We start from the raw sequence: 17,722 nt of genomic DNA, 5'->3' as shown, positions 1-17,722 counted from the left end.
AGAGAGAGAGAGAGAGAGAGAGAGAGAGAGAAAGTATAGGTGAGGGCTTATTTACAGGAGCGTGGGGAATTTCCTGGTGACTGCCCGCTGAAGATGTCTCTCCCTCCCCCAGCAATCATTAGCACCTATAAATGACAAAGGGTCAAGGCCTCTGACCTGCCCCCACCTCCAGGACGGAATGTTGATGGCCCATTCTTGGTCGGCCTTATGCATGTAATCACAGTTATCGAGGATACAACACCCTTCCGGCAGCTCTTCACTGTTTCCTACCCTTTTCTTTCAATGTTTCCTGAGCCTCGCTCAGAAGGGTGACACAGATGTCCTATACAGGGCTGAGTACTCAACAGTCACTTATTCTCTGCATTTTGACCAGTCATGAGCCTCTGCAATAACTTCCACCAACTACAGAAGTTTCTCTAACCCAGGCTGACAATAGCACTAAACTATAAGCATAAACAAAACATTCAAAAACAGTTTAACAAGAGACAACATGTCCATTTAGCAAAACAGCAGTAGCTTCCCCATTGTGGCCTATGCCCTCCCCAGCCACAGGCCTTTGACCGGGTTTACAGCACAAGGCACGCATTCCCTCCTATGGAGTCATTCTCACATACAGGAGAAAGTGACTGGTTACCTCCATAACCGCCACGCTGCTGTTATACCAGTGGTATACACATCTTGCCTGGAAGTAAACCTAAATTTTGCATTGTGTAGCATCCTAAAGGGTTCTGAATCAGTAGGTGACATTCTTTCTCTCTCAATGGCTGTGGGTCAGGGGCCTCAATTTATAGTGAATACATTTCTAGCCAAAAATCATCTTAAGCTGATATAGTTAGTGCCTTCTACAGAATGTGCATTTGAAGCTTTTCATTAATAATGGCATTCCTTCTACTTCTCTTGCCCAAGATCTCACTATCTCAGAGTTACATGCAATCCTATGGTGGTGTCACTAATTTTATCTTACAGAAACATCTGGATACATTTAAAATGCTTTTAATTCATAACTATGTAGATAAAATAGGGACATTAGGATAAGAGAACAGGCCCAAACATGTACCCCCTCTCCAATACTATTACTTTATAGTAGACTCCTGTGTGTTTTAAATATTTTCTTGGTTGCTTGTTTATCCTATTAGATACACTTAATGAAAACTAAACCAAATACATGTTTTTAATATAGCTCTATCAATACATTCATCTAAACTAGAGGCTATTTTTTCCTGTTTGTCTCTTACAGAGGACATAAAGATAAAATATTTGTGGTAAAGTGTAATCCACACCATGTTGACAAGCTGGTTACAGTTGGGATTAAGCATATCAAATTCTGGCAACAAGCAGGTACTGTTACATTGTTATTTGGGTTTCTCATTTATGTAGCTAAGAGCTGTACCCTTGCCTTGGGATGAGGGGTCCTATTGCCATTATGTGGCCAGTCTCTCTGCAAACTGAAATTACAAATTCCTTGATAAATACTCTTTCCCAATTTTGCATTAGACTATTTATTGCATAAAATGCGAAGCTTAAAAACCCCTATATGATGCTATGCATATTCATCAGTGTCTAGAAAGCTTTTGAAAATACTCTGCTGTGAAAATAATGATTTTTATATTTAGTCATCTGAACTGAAAGCAGTAATTATGCTGTAGTGCTGAGTAGGAAGTAATTACTTTGGTTGAGTGAATAATGTTTTCAATATTTTGAGGATTCTTTTATTAGTACATCGCCAAATTTGGCAGATGAATTAAACCCTGACTCTGTACATAGAAGGGGGTCAAAATAAGTATTTGTTAGATTATATGTTGACAAGAGTGAGGAATGTAGATGAATCTTAGAATCATAGAAGGTCTTATTAATAAAATCAAACCTGAGCCAAGTATTGGGGTGAACACTGGAAGATCAGAGAGACAGAACAAGCCACAGCTAACCTCACCTGGCCAACTTCTCAGCTGGTCTTGTTTCCTCAGACTGGAAGCCTCTGTGTCTTCATATCCGAATGGCTCTCAGCTGAACTGTGCTGCTCAAAACCTAAAAGCTTAACCAGCCAAATGCTTAACCAGCCAAATGCTTCTAGTTCCTGGTCCTCATGCCTTATATATCTTTCTGCTTTCTACCATCACTCCCTGGGATTAAAGGCTCACTTTCTGGGATTAAAGGCGTGTGTCACCATGCTTGGCTGTATCCCTTGAACACATGGATTTCTGCTCTGGAATGCTAGGATTAAAGGCGTGTGCTACCACTGCCTATCCTCTGTATCTAGTGGCTTTTCTGTTCTCTGACCCCAGATAAGTTTATTAGGGTACACAATATTTTGGGGAACACAATACCACCACAGAGGAATAAATAAACATGGGAAGCAGCTGACTTTTCTCACTTGCAGGATTGTTACAATTATATCTGAATTTTCAGTACTGAGCCCAATAGCACAATGAGCATGTGTGGGCTGCTGCTCTGATGCCTCCTTGCTTTTAAAGGACAGGAGTAGCACCCTCTGTATGAGGAAGCCAGCGGGATTAAGTGTTGAATGGAGCTGGGTTATCAGTGATGGTCAGCGAGTATAGAAAATGGAAACACCTAGGGCACAAATCTGATGATTTGTTCCTGTATATTATATCTCCTATATAACAGTTCCATCTTACCACAGAATCACCATGAAAAAGATTGAGGCAGACAGAGCATGTATAACATTTACATTTTACACACGCCGTCCATTCTGGCTGTGTTTTTTTCTTCAGTTTGAGACTTCCTTGTTCCCTGAACCACTCTCTCCTTCAGCAGGTGCAGGAAGGAAGGCTGACACTTAGGTTGTGTGTATGCCTTGGATTAGTAGCACATTAAGTCCTCCATCTGATCAGATTTGGGTTCCTTAAAGCAGGGGCTCTGTCCTTACATTATATGCTAGCATCGAGCACCATGGCTGACAGAAAATAAGAATACTGTAGATACTGGCATGAGCATCATGATACCCTTGTTGTTTTTATTACTTTGACCCATAATGTAGGCAGTTTTTTCACTGAAGATCATCTTTCCATGTGCTCTGAGGAAGTTCCAACTTTCTAGGGTAATATGTACTGTTGCTCTGCTCTAGGTGGGGGCTTCACCTCCAAAAGAGGAATTTTTGGAAGTGCTGGGAAATTGGAAACAATGCTGTGTGTTTCTTATGGGCGAGTGGAAGATCTAGTGTTCTCAGGGGCAGCCACTGGAGATATTTTTATCTGGAAGGATGTTCTGCTACTGAAGACAGTGAAAGCTCATGACGGGCCCGTGTTTGCTATGTATGCGCTGGACAAGGTAGGTCTGTGTGTCAGGTTCTTTTTCCTTATTAGCTTTAGAAGAACCACTGAGATGCCTGAATCTAAAATAGTGCTATCTGAATTAGAAAGTAGTTGTCAGAAAGGACTAACCAAAGGATAAAAAGGAAGAGAACACACAATTTTTATAATTTCTTTTGTTAGTAGCTGTCCATGTACTATTTCTCCATTTCCTCACACCTGGACTTCCAGCTGTCACTCTAGGAGTCTCTTCCGGAGTCTGGGGTAGACATGGACGCACAACAGCAGAAGACTGCACGTGGGGTGTCTCAGGACACAGGATGCAAAGACCTGGAAGTACCAAATGGTGACTTCATTGCCCCCACGCTGGCTTGTCGTGACCACAGGTTATGTTCATAGCAGGTTTGCTCCTGAGTGGTCAGCAGGAGAAGTGAAGTGTGCGCATGGGCTGCGTTCCCACTGCAGGTCACTGTCCTCATCCGTCAGGCTACCCGTCTGCCTCACGGTGTTCTTTACAAAGACACCATTTAACAGTGTGTTGAGAGCTTGTTCTTTCAGTTAAAATGCCTGAAATGACAACCTTCTCATTCGGCTCTGATTGGCTGGTAGTGCCAGTTCATCTCTGCTCTCTGACTACTCAACACATTTAAAAAAATACATCACGTTTTAAAATACATCAATAAATATGTTGAGCCCACAATGAAAGTAGGTCTTTGTTGGAAGTGCAGTTGTAATGATACTTTTTGTAGTTGAGCTGTTCTTTGCTGGCAAATTTGATTTTGACTAAATTGTAAACATTGGGGAAAAATTAAAACATAATGCAAAATGTGTGGAGTCCTGAAAGTCAGTGTGGTATAACTGAGTCAAATGATTTTATTATTTAGGAAATTAAGCGGCAAAATCACCATGAAACGCAAGAATAGTTCAATATAATATACTCTGTTTATATTTAATTTGAGGAGCGCCTCTCCTGGCTACAGTTCTAGCCAGCTGTTCTCAGTATCCACTGAAATTGTCTCTAGAACCCTAAGGGAATACCGAGAACCAAAGGTCCTCAGGTTCCTCATATAAAAAATGAAACAGTATTTGCCTATATCCTAGGCACATGCGCACGTGTGTATACACACACACACACACACACACACACACACACACACACACACACGCCATGTACTTAGAATTATGCACACTCCTCTGTGTACTTTGAATCCTGTGTAGATTACTTATAACAGCTAGTGCAACATAAATGCTATACGAGCCACTGTAGTTCTGCACTGGGAAACTAATGTTAAGAAAAATGCCTGCGAATGTTCACCACAGATGCAGTGCTGTGCTCCCCTTATATTGTCATCTGTGAATGCAGAATCCAAAGATGCAGAGAGCAGCTACAATAAAAAGAAGGGCATTTCCTATAATGAGCTTCAAAATACAATCTCCTTGTGAGATTAATTGAGCTGTACTAAATTAAAATTTTGATGGGCTGGAGAATTGGCTCAATAGTTAGGAGGATCCAGGTTTGACTCCTAGCACTCATATGGTAGCTCATAATCATCTATAATTTCAGTTCTTGGGGACCCAATACCTTTCCTGGCCTCCACAGATACTTCACACTCATGGTGCACAGATACACATGCAGGCAAAATCTCATACACATACAATAATGAAAAAATTTTTAAAGACCGCTATCACTGAATTTTTTTTCATTTAGAAGATATACCTGGAGCTGCCTGACCTAAGAGAACTCCTGATGCGGCTAGAAAAGAGATTAGTCATTTTGATGTGTGTGTGTGTGTGTGTGTGTGTGTGTGTGTGTGTGTGTGTGTGTGTGTAAAACCTTTACCTTCACGGGGCTTTTAGTGTGTATATATAATCTTTTACCTTCACAGGGCTTTGTAACAGGTGGAAAAGATGGGATTGTGGAACTCTGGGATGACATGTTTGAAAGATGCTTGAAGACCTATGCCATCAAAAGGGCTGCACTGTCAACTAGCTCTAAAGGTACCACCCTTAGTATGCAATTGAAAGCATTCTCTTCACAAGAATGGGGCAATGGTGCAAATTCTTGTAGTAGTGGTTCTTAGCCAATCAGATTTCTTTCTTCCCATCAGAACTCTCAGTCCTTGGCAAGCATGTCAAGGATGATCACCTAGCATCTAGCACTTTGGAAATAGAAGACACTATGTTAACCCACCTTCCCGGTGCTTACTAAATTCAACGTTCTCCCCCTCAGGCCTGCTTTTGGAGGATAACCCTTCCATTCGTGCCATCACCCTCGGGCATGGACACATTCTTGTGGGGACAAAAAACGGAGAGATTCTAGAAATTGATAAGAGTGGCCCAATGACACTGCTTGTTCAGGTACCTCGTTTGTACATGTTGCAAACCATGTCAAGGCTGAGAATGCGGTGGGGCAAAGGAGGCAAAGGGCATTGATTACACAGAGCTTCCTGGGGTGCTCCAGCACGGTGTTCACAGACCAGCAACCACGCTCCTTCCAACCTCACCACCTCTGTGGCCCGGGAGTCTGAGCCCAGCTGAACTGGTTCCTCCATTGTGTTATTCAAGGCCGGGGCTGGGGGGCGGGGGGGAGGCCTCTTTGGGCTCGTAGGCTGCTAGGAGGACCTATTTCCAGCAGCTGTAGGACTGGCATTATTTTCTTGCTAACTGTTGCCCAGAGGCTACCCTGTCAGTCACCTATCCACTAGAGTTCATTGGGGTACACAGGATCTCTCATACACTTACTTTTGTCAGAGCAAGAAAAAACAAATAATAATAAGACACTAGGATCTTATGCAACTTAGTTATATCATACATTCCCTGGAACTTTCTGTCACCTTTGTCACATTCTACTGGTTAGAATCAAGTCACAGGTCATGCTACACTCAAGAGGAAATGATTATGCCAGGGAGGTCATAGGGCTTTGGAGCCTGCCTATCATATTCCACCCCTGTCCACCAGTTACAGCTATCCCAGCCGCATGTGAAACCAGTTTCTATAGTCTCCAAGAGCCTTATCCCTTACTAATACATGCTCAAAGTTCAGAATCTTATCATCCAAATCAAACCAAGTGTGGGTGGCACACCTTAGATATCTCTTCTTCCTGTGATCTGTTGGTCCATAAAACTGATGATAATTTCGCTGTTCCCACACACACGTCTTTAGGCCTTGCTTCACACAGCCACAATTGTGCTCTCCCAACCCTGCTTCTCTCAGGATACAAACTTATGTAGAATCAGATTCAAACAGCACAGAAATGTTCAATGGGCAGGAGTCCTGCCTGGTCTGGCAACACACTGCCCTTGCAGGTGAAGAGGCGTGGTGAGCCATGTGTTCAGAAGCTGTAGTGAAGAGATGGACTGCTTCACCGGGGTTACTGTTGATGTTAAATGCAAGTTAAACATGAAGAGAAACCTTGTCAGTCAACAAATGTGTTAATGAACAGATAGCTTTCAAAAGAAGAAACATAAATAGACAATAAGTATTTTTAAAGGTGTTGAACACCATTACTTATCAGGAAAATACAAATTAAACTACTTTGAGATTCCATCTCAAATGGCTACCATAAAAAAACTGCTAGCAGGAGTGTAAACGAGTCTTTCCCTGTCCCATCAACCAGCTCCCAAATAATGACAGAGATTTATTATTAATTATGAATGCTCAGCCTTAGCTTTGGCTTGTCCCACTAGCTCTTTTAATTTAATTTAACCTGTTTCTATTCATTTACATTTTGCCTTGGGGCTTTTTACATTTCTTTTATTCTGTGTGTCCTACTTTCTTGCTTCCTCTGTGTCTAGATGGCTGACCCCTAGCATCTCCCTGTCATCTCCTTTTCTTTCTTTTCCAAGCCTAAATTCCTCTTACTTACTTTCCCTGCCTGGAAGTTCTACCTATACTTCCTCCCTTAGTATTGGCCATTCAGCTTTTTATTAGACCAATCAGATGCCTTAGGCAGGCAAGGTAAAACAGCAACACATCTTTACATAGTTAAAGAAATGCAACACATCCTTGCATAGTTAAACAAATATTCCGAAACCCATAGATATGGGGAAGAGGAGGGACCCTTATTCCCTGCTGCTGGCAGTATAAAGCAGTTCAGTCATTTAGGAAAGACATATAAAGGGTTCTCAAAAACTTAAAAGTAGCTGGGCGGTGGTGGCGCACGCCTTTAATCCCAGCACTCGGGAGGCAGAGGCAGGCGGATCTCTGTGAGTTCGAGGCCAGCCTGGACTACCAAGTGAGTTCCAGGAAAGGCGCAAAGCTACACAGAGAAACCCTGTCTCGAAAAACCAAAAAAAAAAAAAACTTAAAAGTAGAACTTCTGTATAACCCAGCTATACACCCAAGAACTGTATCCTTCCAACAGAGACACCTGCACATGTGTGTTTCATCCTGCCCTTTTTCACGATAGCAAAGAATGGAATCTGCTTAGACATTCTTTAGTGGATGAGTGGTTAAAGAAAATGTTATTTACTCAAAATTTTATTCAGCTGTAAATTTCTAATAATGAAGTTTGCAGGAAAATGAATGAAACTGGAAAGGATATTGAATGAAGTAACCTGGACTCAGAAACACAAAAAATGTATATTCACTGTCACATACAGATCCTAGCACACATGTATGTGTGTGTGCATGGAAACTGGCTGTAACCTATGAAACACGTAAGGCGATCACTAGCGGGGGAGGGGAGGGAAATGGATCTAGGAGGGGAATTGAATGGGAGGGAAATGGATCTAGGAGGGGAATTGAATGGAAGTGAAAAGTTCAAAGGGGAATCAAAAGAAGGAGAGGAGATAGGGAAGGAGATCAACAAAGGCTGTTTTAAAATGATGTATGTGTATTAAAACTAACGAGAAAGACAGATGATAGGTAGGTAGAGATAGATAGATAGATAGATAGATAGATAGATAGATAGATAGATAGATAGATAGATAGATAGATAGATGACAGACAGATAGAATAAAGCCTCTTTTAAAATCTGGTAAAACACACCTGAAACCCCCACATCTGACGGTGCGGCCCACAGGAGCCATGCTGGAGCCAGTCCCTTGGATGTCGTCTTTGCTTCTCTTGGTCCCTTCTAAACTAATTTCTCTTTTTCTGGTCATAACTTATTTAATATTATGAAAAAGCATATTTTAACCCCCAAAAGTTTGAAAATGTTTCAAAATTAAATTTTTCCCATAAATGCTAGATTTCTAAGCGTTTTTGAAAATTTTATGCTATAATTTAACCTACAGTGTAAACTTCTAATTTTATAAAATGTTATAGTTGAGGCAACTTTACTTAAATCTGCTATGAACATGATAATAGGGGCTTTTCACCTTTTGGCTTTTACCCTTCTCTTCTCTTCTGTTTGTTACTATTGCTCTAACAATGAACATGATCTCTACTGTGGCCTGTTGAGTACCTACTGTGTGTCAGGCAGTGTTATTGGACAACATTTATCTTCAGGACAGATTTAGGAAAGTCGTTTAGTAGGTGAAGAACTGAAGCCATCGACATTTCCCACAGCCATATGCTAAGAACCCCAGAACTGCAGCTCAACCCACCCCCATTTTCACTACTCTAGGCTGCCCCCCTTGTCCGACAGCTACAGCAGGAAGGTGAGGAAGGTTCAACCCCCTGACTGGGGCTCCACCTGAGCCCAGGCTGTCAGCCTCCTCCATCCTCTCACCTCCCGTGGAAGCCAGTCTGTCCCTGCAAATGCTATGGCTGACAGAAACTGATCTGTGAGAGGCAAGAAGGAAATCTGGTTCAACACTTAGTAAGCTGGGCTAGTTCAAATTTCTAGAGTCTGACCACTAGCAGTTTATTTGAGCACAGTGCAACTTTGGGAAAAGTTTCCTTGTGACAGTTATCACACAAAGCTTAAGGCATGACTACATCAAAACTCCTTTGCAAAGTACCTGTGATTTCTTCTGTAAGGATGGGTTCTAGGGAGAAGGATTTGTAATGAGCATAATAGTAGACTTTTTTGCAAAGTACATGAGACTTCTTTCATAAAAAGTGGGTTCTGTTGACTGAGACACAGTGCTCAGGAGTCTGGGAAATTGAGGCAAAGCCTGGCTTTATAGAAAAGCAAAAGATTACCAGGTTATTAGCTCCATCCACTCGTAGCCTTCTGGGTGGAATGCAGGTGTAAACCCTTCTGTTGAAGAGACAAGCCTGTGAGCTGAACATCCCTGCGTTCTCCAGGGCTTATCTGTGAGCATGAGGACCTGGTGGCTCCTGCACCCTTCCTTCTCAGCGCTGCTCCCCGCTCACTTGTTGTTCCTTCCTGGGTAAACTCAGGGTTTGTGCTCAGTTAGTCCTTGGAGTTCCTGAGATCTTCCCTATGCTTTGTGGAGGAACAAGGGCTGGCTGCTCCCTCGGGACCCATAGTCATGTTTTGAGGGAAAACATGCTGGGAGAATGTTCAGGAGCCACCATCCTCTATCCTACTCTGGGCAGGTTCCAGAGCTTCTGTTCCAGTTTGATGCACTTGGAAGAAGGGGTGTTGTTTTAGAGAAGGGCAGCTGGTTTGGGAGCTGGGGGAGCCAGCAGCATGTAGCAGGGTTTGAAAACCCTACTGTGCACACTTGGAATATAACCCAGCTGTCCATTACACTGCTGTGGTCAGCTTCCTAAGTGATGAGGAAAGTCAGAACTTGGCTCAATTCTTGTGTCATTCAGGGTCCTTCTGGCCTTCCTCACTGTCCCTGTACATGTGAGATTTAAAGTGATCAGCTTGAGAAAAATAACAGTTTTGAAATCCATTTGAAACAGTGATTTCAAAGAATGTAGAACCTGATGTGCAAAGAGACTCAGTCACAGAAAGCGCTCGGCAGAACCAGTTAGTCGAGAGAGAGTGGAGATGCCCTGTCACCCATCGCTTGTGCCTCTGAGGCAAAAGACTTTTAAAGAGACCAGCACCGAGGATACAAATGCAGTGCACCATGGTCCTGAGGGATGAAGAAGGGAGCCTGTCACCCAGCCCACCTTTCCCCCATAGACATGACTATCCAGGGACTTCTGCCCAGTCACTGTTTTGCTCAGACAGCTTCCCGGATAAACTATCATCCAATTTCTCTTTGGAAGCTGCTGTTCCCCCAGAACGTTCCAACTACAAGCCGCCCTGGGGCGTGTGGCCTGCCTGCTTACCGCTCTAAACAGGGCATCTGGACAGCTCAGTTAATGGTCTGCTTATTGCTGCATGTCAGGAATTCTTCTCTATGCTGCTCCATTGAGAAATAAATTACTGTTTTCTTCATGTTAAGTGTTTATACTTAAAATACTGGATTTTTGTGGTTGTTGTTGTTATTATTTTGTTTTGTTTTGAGACGTGGTTTCTCTGTATAGTTCCTGGAACTCACTATGTAGACCAGACTAGCCTCAAACTTACAAAGATTCACCTGCTTCTGTGTCCCGAGTGTTGGGATTAAAGGAATGTGCCACCATCACCCAGCTAAGTGTTGATATTTAAAATCCTGTTTTATCTCAGTTACTGTTTCTAAGCTAGTTAGAGTGTTTATTTGTGATAAGATAAGGGCATATGGAATTGCCTCTGTGTGTATTATCAAGCACCTTTCAGCTTGCTGGTGATTACTGTTGGCACATGGGCAAACCAGTTTATGAACAAACATTAAATCTGAGCTGCACCTATGACTCTGAAGTCAAAATTTAGATTTACTTCTTTTCAGCCAGACAAATGCATCCTATAGCTCAGTGGCAGAATGCTTTAAGTAGCATGTATGAGGCCCTAGGTTCAATCCAAGTATGAGGGCAGGAGAGCCAAGTCCAATACATGTGAAGGACTACAGCTGTATAAACAAGAACGTTGCTGGCCAGTTCCGTGACAAAGATGAGTGACATCTACACCTTAGAGTAGTCTGGTTCCACCAAAGGCAGTCACCAGTGTCAGTGTGGTCAAGTTGTTCCTCCACAGTGTGTTGACATGGTGTGTTTCTGCAGTTAAAACAGGATGAGGATCTAGGGAGATGCTCGTCAGTAAAGTGCTTGTTATGCAAGGATGAGGACCTCAGTGGGGATCCCCAGTAACCGATTAAGAAGCTGGGTATAGTGTGCTATGCATCTGTAACTCCAGGGCTGGAGCTGGGGCTGGGCAGAGGCTGGGCAGCCAGCCTGGCTAAATCACCGAGAGACCCTTTTCAAAAGTTAGAGTGGAGAGCAATTAAAGAACACACCCAATGTTAACCTCTGGTCCCCACACACAAAGTACAGACACACTATGTAATCATGCACACACACACATACACACGTAACAAGGGGGAGAGGTGGGAATTTTACAATTCACCTGGACATTTGTTGCCATATGGGCAGATGTCTTCCATGCTGTAAACAAACCTGGTTTGTATCATAAACAGCCAGCTTAAAAATCATACTTAAGAAATGACTTAATGCTAGAGGGAGGAGGTGGGATCTGTAGGTGGTATGTAGAGTGAGTAGAAAATTTCTTAATAAGGAAAAATGGAGAAAAGAAAGAAAGATCATACCAAACAAAATGAAAAAAAAGAAAGAAAGAAAGAAAGAACTTAATGCAGTCATCTTGGTTCATGGAGACTGTTTCTTCATGTCTTAACCTCAGAGGTACTCTCAGCCTGAAATGCAGCACAAGCTGGGAAGGACTAGCCGGAAAGCCTGGGTTCACTTGGTCCCGTTTCCTCTCCCACAGGGACACATGGAAGGGGAAGTGTGGGGACTGGCAGCACACCCTCTCCTGCCCATCTGTGCAACAGTAAGCGATGACAAAACCCTTCGGATCTGGGAATTGTCCTCCCAGCACCGCATGCTGGCAGTGCGGAAACTGAGAAAAGGTACACGGCATCTCCTGTGTTGATTCCTTCATTCCTCAACTACTGTGGCCTGAGAGCGCCTGTTACACACCCCAAAATATCCTAAGCAAGGGAATTCAGAGTCCACCGTGCAGTTAAACTAAGAGCACATGGAGCCCTTCCAGAGGTTGGTCATGACGCCTCTGCACCATTCACTCTGCCTGTACTATACAGGCGCTGGCTGCCTGGGGCTGCGTCCTTCCTCTTTGAGAGCTGAAATGCATCAGCTTGTAAAATAAAACAAATGACGAAAACCATTATCTATCTCTATGAGTATCAGTCCCCAGAATTCATGGAAAATAAAAGGTCAGTTTGATAGGAAAAAATAATTGATGTCATAAATGTATATTGGACATCTGCACACAGTCGGGTCACCAGGAGGGCCAGTTCAGCAAATGCTTCTTGAGCGGCTCTATGTGTCAAGCCCTGAGGATCCCACAGAGACCATGAGATTTGAAAGGAGTCCCAGCAGCAGCAGGTAATCTGAGAGAAGTCCAAAATAGGACTCTTTGTAAAGGGGTGGGTAGGGGTGAAATGACCAGGCTATGCCACCAGTGCCACAGGTGCCATTGCCAGGCCTGGGCTTGAAAAGACAAAAGGATGGTTGGTGGAATGGGGAGTCGAAATGTATGAGATGGTGGCTTTGGAGGAGCAAAGGCTCTGACCTCCCAGTCTCCACTTTCCGGTCTTGCCATGCTTCATCTTGATCAAACCTACCCAGGCACCAAGAGGCCAGGGAGCTCCTGACACAGTGCACTCAGGCCAGCTTCAGGCAGACAGACAGGCAGAGATGGGTGAGAGGTAGAATGGCTATCCTGTAGGAATAGGGGCCATGGAAGCTCAGCCCAGACCGGCCAGCTGGACTGCTTTCTGAGGAGGAAACAGGGAAGCTGAGTCTTGTGGTCACAAAAATTCTTAAGGCAGGAAAGGCTGAGCTTGGGTCCTGGCCCTTGAGTATTTGTGCTGAGTCATTCTGCAGACGTGGGAGCATCTAAAGGAACCATGCAAAATGAAAGCATAGAACTGGTAGTTGTGAGTCAGAGACCCTGCTAGCACATGACTCTTACTCTGTAAACGTGGGGGTCCTCTTTCCCTCTCAGCCTGTTGGCCACCAGGTCGAGAGGGGGAGGAGGCAGAAGGGCGACAGAAGCTTTGAATGCAGCTCCTGAGCACAAAGGCGACAGCCCTCCAGGAGATGGTTTCGGTGAATCAGCTCGATTTTAATCCAGAGAATAAGGAATATATAGGCCTGGGGAGCCCGGGGACAAACCCTGATTTTCATTAAGTGGCCCGCCCGCTCTTACCACAAGGCTTAGTGTGTGCAGTAGGGTCCCATAGCAGAGCTCCTAGAGCAAGTCTTCTCAGCAGGGATCTGTGCCAAGGGTCAAGCTAAAGATGAATCAGGCATCTGGTTTTAGGGACAGCTTTCAGATAAGATCAGTCCTCCAGGCCCAGGGACATTCTCCAGATAAGGGCAGGTGGAGAGCAGGAAGCTTTGTTGGGGAGGGAGCTCCATGTTGCCGAGCTCTTGAGATAAGCTGCCAGGCCATGGCAGACTGCGACCACTAACCAGCCAGCAATGTATCCTAACATGCAGAGACCCAGTGAACAAGGCCGTCATTCTCATCGCTTACAGATTAGGAAATGAAGACAGGTTTCTACAGCAGTTTGTCCAAGGTCATCTAACTAATAAATAGTGAAACCGAACGCACACTGCAGCATGGTGGCCTCACAGAGCAGCCTGTTTGCCCTGGTTGTCACCCTCTCCCCACATTGCCTCACTTTTCCCTGGATGCCTACATGGTGGAGCAAGGATTCGACCAAGTCCAAGCCATGCTTTGAACAATCAAATTGTCTCGTCCACTAACTTGCATTGGTGAGATGAAACTGGGACCTTGTTGTGGAAGCTAGTCAATGGACTTCAATCCCTAGTCAATGGACTTCAATCCCTAGTCAATGGACTTCAATCCCTAGTCAATGGACTTTAATCCCTAGTCAATGGACTTCAATCCCTGGGTTAAAAACTAGTCAAGAGAGCCACTATTGCCCTTAGATGATAGTTCAGCCTGGCTTCCCCTGCTACCCTGATGTAATTGTTAACATCTCTCCTTTCGCCCTAAAACATGGCCCAGTTTGTGCAGTAACTATGGTTCCCCCACCCTGATGATGCTCCCAGGGCTGGCTAGTCTTTGTATTGTTGCTCCAGCAGCATGACTGACTCACGGGAGGGAATAAGCGTAAGTGGACAAATGAATGGGAATATCGCTTACATAAACCGATTCAAAGTTACCAGAATGAACACAGCTCCCAGCGTTTGTCAGCAGAGGCGTGGGTCCCCACAGAAGCTAGACTCAGCTGCCTCAGCACACGGCCACATGGCTAGGACTGTGGCAACCAGAATTTTCCACCTCTTGATTGTGCCTTATGATCCACAAAGCAGAGAAGCTAAAATTATAAGGGGTTTTCTAAATAAAACAAAAGTGTATGCCAGTCATGATATCTCAAAAATGGTTTCTAGACATTTTGTTAGAGAACTCATGTTCTTGACTATTTCCTCTTTTCTCAGAGGATGTCATCCACCAGCCCTCTCTTGCAGCCCCTCAGCCTACCTACCTTAAAAGGCCCAGATACTCCAAGATAAGGAAATGAATGAATAAACTTTATGGAAATTAAAGTTTATTTTTAAGATTGACCTTTTTTACTTATGTTATCTGTGCACGGGTGTGGAGGTGTGTGCACGCAGACACTCACGTGAGAAAGTGTCCGACTCCTGAAGTCAATTGGTGTGGGTGCTGGGAACCAAATGGAGGCCTCTGCAGGAGCAATGAGGGCTCTTACAATGTGGTTTTGATAGTGTGTGGGATGAAGACGTATTTAAATATGATAATTTTCACAGATTTAAAAATGGGTATTTATTATGTTATATATGCACACACATACATGAAGACTAGATACAACTCTTGGGAGTTTGTCCTCTCCTTCTGCCATGGGTTCTCAGGTTCAAACTCAGGTTGTCAGGCTTGTATAAAAAGTGTTTTACCCACAGAACTGTCTCACTAGTCCCCAAATGATGAAATTTGAATTCCCACCTGGGTAGTGTTAAAGGCCCAGTCACACATAAGCGTGTGATGCACATATCTGCTTTCTCCCATGTCTCCATCTGCTTTGATCAACAGCAAAGTGCTCAGGATTATGATTTTCTCTGATCCTTTTGCAGGAGGAAGATGCTGTGCCTTCTCCCCTGATGGGAAAGCCTTAGCAGTTGGCTTGAATGATGGAAGTTTCTTGGTGGTAAATGCTGACACTGTGGAAGACATGGTCTCCTTCCATCACAGAAAAGAAATGATCTCTGACATTAAATTTTCAAAAGGTGAGCCAGGCGGTGGTGGGACATGCTTTTGATTCCAGCACTCAGGGGCAGAGGCAGGCGGATCTCTGTGAGTTTGAGGCCAGCCTGGTCTACAGAATGATTTCCAGGATAGCCAGGGCTACACAGAGAAACCCTGTCTCAAAAAAAAAAAAAATCAAAAGGTGAAGATGGCAGTAGATACTTTTAAAAACAGCAATCTCGAGACAAATTTTTTTTGTAAGAATGGACTGTTCTAAAAGTTTCTTTGACCTTTCTCCCACTTCAAAATCTTAAGGTCCTGGAGGTGAATTCCTACATCATATGTGTTGCTGTTTACTGTGTACTTGTCTCTATAGATACAGGAAAATACCTTGCAGTGGCATCCCATGATAACTTTGTGGATATTTACAACGTACTTACGAGCAAGAGGGTTGGCATCTGTAAAGGAGCTTCTAGCTACATCACGCACATTGACTGGGACTCTAGAGGTAAAGCAGTTTGTGGTTTTAAGATGAAACTTAAATTCCACGTCTGTTCATGCATCATTTCCAGAGAGATTGGCAGTTGAGTTTTAGAGGAAAACAGGAAGAGAAAGGCCCACGGCAGCATATGAGGCTAACCTGATGGCCCAGGAGCAGCTGCTGTTAACATGTTTTTCTGTTCTGTGAAGGTGCCATTAATTGAATCCATTGGGGCTTAAGACCAAGAACACATGTGATGCCCTGAGTTGCCATACATGCCTTGGGTTGCATGTGATCTGTCCTTGCCTTTCTACTCAGCCTTCCTGGCCAAGACTCTGTCTCCAGGAGTTTGGTCCCTGAAGTCTCAAGCAATTTTCATCTGTCAGTGGAGACAGAAACCTATGTTCAACTCATCAGAATTTACCTTTGCTCTCCAAAACTCCCAGATTCTCCCTTTGCCTCCTCCAAGTTACTTCCACAAAACCATGAAGACTTGTCTATGTAACACATCTAGCATCTACCATTTGTGAAGTCTTATGTATTCCTTTTCTTTTTAGTTTTTCGAGACAGGGTTTCTCTGTGTAGTTTTGGAGCCTGTCCTGGATCTCACTCTGTAGACCAGGCTTGGCCTCAAACTCACAGAGATCTGCCTGCCTCTGCCTCCCAAGTGCTGGGATTAAAGGCGTGCGCCACCACTGCCTGGCCTCATTTGTGAAGTCTTAAGACAGACAATGTAGATCTAGTCTCTGTGAACGTTATAATTTAGGAAGGGAGATGGGCTTTTTCTGAAAGAATATAGATGTATGACGATACAGACATGGAGTGAGAAGCTGAGAGTCCTAGAGGAAGTAGTGAGGAGACTTGGGATGGGCCATGTCAGTATTGGGGTGGACTGTAAGTGCTATGCAGGGCTTTACTGTGGGATCCTGGAGAGCTGATTGATGTTAGCCTGGAGTAAGCATGTAGGTGTGGGCAGGATCCTCATCTGCAAAGAAGTCATAGCCTGCTGTGGTAGAAAAGTCTGGTGTGTGTTCTGAGTGCCAAGGGAAATCCAACATACCAGATAGCAAAGGAACATGGTGTCCCGAGCTGAGAAGGTGGGAGAGCCAGGGCTGGGTAAGAAGTGGTGAGTAACACTTGGCTGAGCAGTGGAGGAAAGGAGTCTGACCAGTCCGACCTGGACAGAGCCAACGGGACCTTTCCACCATGCTAGTTCATGGGGAATTCTATTCTGGGGGCATTGGGGAGCTCCAGGTTATTTTGAGTGGGGCATTCCCAAAAGCAACTAATAAAAGCCAGAGAAAGCTGGCAAGGGTCTGAGCAGAGGCTCCTGCAGAGACTCTGGGATGCCTTATTTCAAGTATTTTTGTAGATAGTCATGGACTGAGCCAGGAAGTTGTTTAGCTGTGTCTGGATTTGCTGCACTGGAATTTGAACTTTCTTTGAGCTCTATGGCCTGCAAGAGGAAAACATGTGACTTATTGTAAGAGGTGCCAGCCCCAACGAGAGCAGATGGAAATCAGATAAAGGCTCTGGCTTTCAGGTCAGGGCCACGCCAGACAGGCAGAGAGGCAAGGGCGTGGGTGGAGCTTGTGGTCAGGCAGGTGCATGGCCACTTGAGTCCCCTAGAGCTGGGAAGGCCGAGGAGCAAGTGGGACAACGCCTCTCACTGCCTGCTTCTTTTCTATTCTCTGTTCTATTGCTTTAACAACTCAAGAAGGCGATGGTCGCCCCTGTTCCTTCTTCCCTGTGTGTGCTAGGATAAGATGACTGTTCAGAGTGACCACACACAGAGCTACAGCACCTGACACG

The 17,722-nt window shown here is 44.3% G+C and overlaps 1 protein-coding gene across 4 annotated transcripts in view; it reads left to right on the top strand.

Annotated features, from left to right (window-relative positions):
* Eml6 (EMAP like 6) overlaps positions 1–17,722 on the top strand; it is a 294,744-nt gene that overhangs the window by 208,085 nt on the left and 68,937 nt on the right. For all 4 annotated transcript variants that reach the window (XR_013042863.1, XR_013042864.1, XM_076546155.1 and 1 more), the window contains exons 18-24: positions 1,238–1,338; positions 3,086–3,288; positions 5,156–5,267; positions 5,500–5,627; positions 11,941–12,082; positions 15,318–15,470; positions 15,806–15,937. Coding sequence is in view for 2 of the 4 variants with exons in the window: in XM_076546155.1 (XP_076402270.1) it covers positions 1,238–1,338; positions 3,086–3,288; positions 5,156–5,267; positions 5,500–5,627; positions 11,941–12,082; positions 15,318–15,470; positions 15,806–15,937 (971 nt within the window). In the remaining 2 variants the exon portion in view is untranslated. The remainder of the gene's footprint in view (positions 1–1,237; positions 1,339–3,085; positions 3,289–5,155; positions 5,268–5,499; positions 5,628–11,940; positions 12,083–15,317; positions 15,471–15,805; positions 15,938–17,722) is intronic.

This window comes from Peromyscus maniculatus, chromosome 10 (genome assembly GCF_049852395.1).
Source record: "Peromyscus maniculatus bairdii isolate BWxNUB_F1_BW_parent chromosome 10, HU_Pman_BW_mat_3.1, whole genome shotgun sequence".
Classification (NCBI taxonomy): Eukaryota; Metazoa; Chordata; class Mammalia; order Rodentia; family Cricetidae; genus Peromyscus; species Peromyscus maniculatus.
The sequence above is the reverse complement of the archived record's forward strand: the minus strand, read 5'-3'. Positions and strand labels throughout refer to the sequence as shown.